Consider the following 3,119-nt stretch of genomic DNA (forward strand, 5'->3'; position numbering starts at 1 on the left):
CTAGTTATAAGAATGACCATAGTAAGACTCTTGTGTGGAGGAAGGCGGTTCCGGGAAATACGCGTTGGAGTGGTCATTGAATGAGTCAGATGCTGGTTGATTGTTTGGAGGTTGTTGCCCCTGAGATCCAGTGTTATGTTGACGATTTGGGCACCGTCGATAATCATGGTCTGATGAGCGACAAATGCGACAATGTCTTGAGTTTCTTGGGATCTGCTCCCCGTTTGGTCCTTCCCTTGTATTTCCCGTACCCTTTGTTCTCACAACTTTGGGGTCTTTAATAATGTTGGGGTTGCTACGATATCTTCCAGGTTGTGGCGTCTCTCCTTCCGGATTGGAATTCAAGTCAAATTCTTCCTTGAACATTAGAGTTAGCCGTTCAAGCTCTTCCTTTGCACGGTTGTACGAGTCCTCTGATTTCGCTGCATAGAAAGTGAAGTTATAAGTCAGTGAACTGAGAGATCCAAACCTAGCCATCTCGTAAATGTGCTGTTGTGGTTGTGCTGGCGGGTTAAAATGTAGGTGGAGATTTATCTTTGCGGATTTGCTCCATCGCTTCATGAGAAGAGAATTAGGTATTCTTCTCATGTTTAATCGTTTCATTGTAGCCCATAAATGTCTACAAGGGTACCCTTGACTTTCATAGAGCAAGCAACTACAGTGCAGTGCTCGTCGGCCTTCACAGTAATGAACTCGGTATTGGACGTCCGGATGCTGGAACTTTCCAATGGTGAATATCTGCCACTCTCCTTCTTGCTCTTGAGTTAGGACAAAATAGTTATTCTCTAAATCAAGCTGCTCAGCAACCTTGTGGTACATAGTTCTTGTGTAGAATTCAGCACATTGGTTGTAGTAAGTGGTCAAGCATGTAGGATTAGGTGGGTGAGGTCGAGTGCATCTACTTTTGAAGTCATTTGCAGTCTCGTTGTGTCTGAGCTTTGAGACTGTCATATCTATGGTTGTTACAAATTCACGCAAGCAATAATTCTTCTCTAAAAATTTTTTTAGAGCGGAGTTGATGGATTCGCAACGTTGTGTGGTTCTCATTCCTGCAACGAATGAACCCCTTAAATACGTTTCTGCCCATTGTTGTCTTGACTCGAATGTTGTTTGACACCATTCATTATCTGTTAGTTGTTGGGTTTGGATGACGTCTAACCATCTTGCTTCAAATTCTTCCTCCTCGTAGTAGTTGTACATGAGATCCTTAAATGTTTTTAAGAAGATCGGATCTTTAACCTTTTTCGAAGCATTTGTATTGAGATGCCAAGCGCAGAGACGGTGCGTAACATCAGGCATGTGTTCAACGATAGCCTGTTTCATGGCCGCATCTTGGTCAGTAACTACAACACTTGGCTTCTTATCTCCATGGCATTCTAGAAATTTTTGAAGTAGCCAAGAATATGATGGAAGCTTCTCGTGGAGGAGGAGAGCAAATCCGAAGATGCATGTGTTGAAATGGTGGTTGACGCCAATGAGAAACGATTGAGGGGCTTATTGTACTCATTCGTCATGTAGGTTGTGTCAAATCCTAGTACATCCCCAAAAGCTACATAGTCCACGCGTGAGTTTCCATCTGCCCAGAATAAGTTAGCCAAGCGATTCTCGTCGTCAACCTGATAGACAACGAAGAAATTAGGATCCTTCTCTGCGAGACAATCAAGAAATCCCAGAGCCCCTTCTGAGTCCGTCTCTATCTTCTCTTCTCGCTTCGCACCAGCAACCCTGTTGTACACATCTCGAAGTTGACATGGCATTTTCTCGTAACCTCCACTTTGCAAAGCAACATGAGACATTATGTTGGCAGTTTTAATTCCTACGGAGTTCATCGACCTGACTTGGGCAAGCAACCCATCGGAGACAACTCTATATGATCTCAAAAATTGTACCTCACTTGATGAAGCCAACTCGTGATTGTGCATTGTGCTGAACTCTTTGCATTTCCAAGTGTTAGACGGTTGTGTGAGTAAAATACGCAATGTTGCCTGACATCCGGTTCTAGTGACATCATGAGGTCTTTTTTTTCTTGGTGTGTCCGGTGATGCGATTTTTTTCGAACCCTCTGAACAACAAACCCACCTCCGCATTACAATGACCCCATGAGAACGTCGTACATCGTCTTTCCTTGTGCCGAAACCCATCCGTTTCGCATACATTTCGTAGAATGCTTCCCATTTTTCCAGTTTGTCGAGACTCTTGCCTAGCACGTCCTGTATCTCAATCTCATTCACTGGTTTTATGATGTTTAGCTCTGCTGTGATGGTTTCCCATTCATAAGTGTGTTCGTCATTCATGTTGGCTTGTTATTGATTTGTAAGAATTGTAGATGAGGAGTAAGGTGTAGAGGGTGCTGAGGGGATTGAAATTAGATTTTGTGAGTATAGAAGGCTGAGATAATAGGGTTGTGTGGAGTTGGTGATCACATTTAAAGCTGTTGGGCTGATATTAATGGGCCTCTTCAATATTACAATCTGAACTCAACTCCTCTCGTACGTCATAACAGTATAATAGTACAAATTGTTTTAATTTCATTCCACATGTAATTGTGAAATAAGTTTATTTGACGAAAAATTTGAAGGGTTGATGTTATTGAGTTGAAAGGTTTGGTGGTGGGATTTAAATAGATTGGGGTTATGTTAATGGGCCTTCACCTAAGTTTTTCAATGAGTTGAACCATATTCGTACGTCCGAAATAAAACATTGTACTTTTATTGTTTTTGGAAAAAAATATGTTAAGAAAAGAAGAAAATTTTAATAAATGGTTAGTTGTTCACATTTAAATCCATTGGGCTTATATTAATGGGCCTATACCAACATCTTTTAATGAATTCAACCATTCCTGTACTTTACAAAGATAACGCAGTACTATTATGAAAACCCCATGCGTGTACACGTGTATTAAAGTGATGACTTTTTTTTAGTAAAATGGATAGTTTTACTGATTTATATATGTTGGGGATTTATTTATGTTGGGCTGATATTAATGGGCCCTTCACCTACATCTTCTTATAAGTTAAACCATCGTCGTACGTTAGAACAGTACCGTAGTACATTAGGTTTTTTGGAAAAACGGGATTGATGAATAATGTTGACATTTGACCATACTACGTACGCCTACA

General features: G+C 40.9%; 1 protein-coding gene across 1 annotated transcript; it reads right to left on the bottom strand.

Moving 5' to 3' along the window:
* LOC133036139 (protein FAR1-RELATED SEQUENCE 5-like) lies at positions 1 to 1,323 on the bottom strand. Its single transcript, XM_061112633.1, has one exon. The coding sequence runs from the start codon at positions 1,321 to 1,323 to the stop codon at positions 1 to 3; it is 1,323 nt and encodes a 440-aa protein (XP_060968616.1).
* Positions 1,324 to 3,119: the final 1,796 nt, after the last annotated feature.

This window comes from Cannabis sativa, chromosome 3 (assembly GCF_029168945.1).
Source record: "Cannabis sativa cultivar Pink pepper isolate KNU-18-1 chromosome 3, ASM2916894v1, whole genome shotgun sequence".
NCBI lineage: Eukaryota > Viridiplantae > Streptophyta > Magnoliopsida > Rosales > Cannabaceae > Cannabis > Cannabis sativa.

Bases quoted from the DNA above. Each gene is read 5' to 3' on its own strand.
- LOC133036139 (XM_061112633.1), bottom strand. From the start codon at position 1,323: ATGAAACAGGCTATCGTTGAACACATGCCTGATGTTACGCACCGTCTC.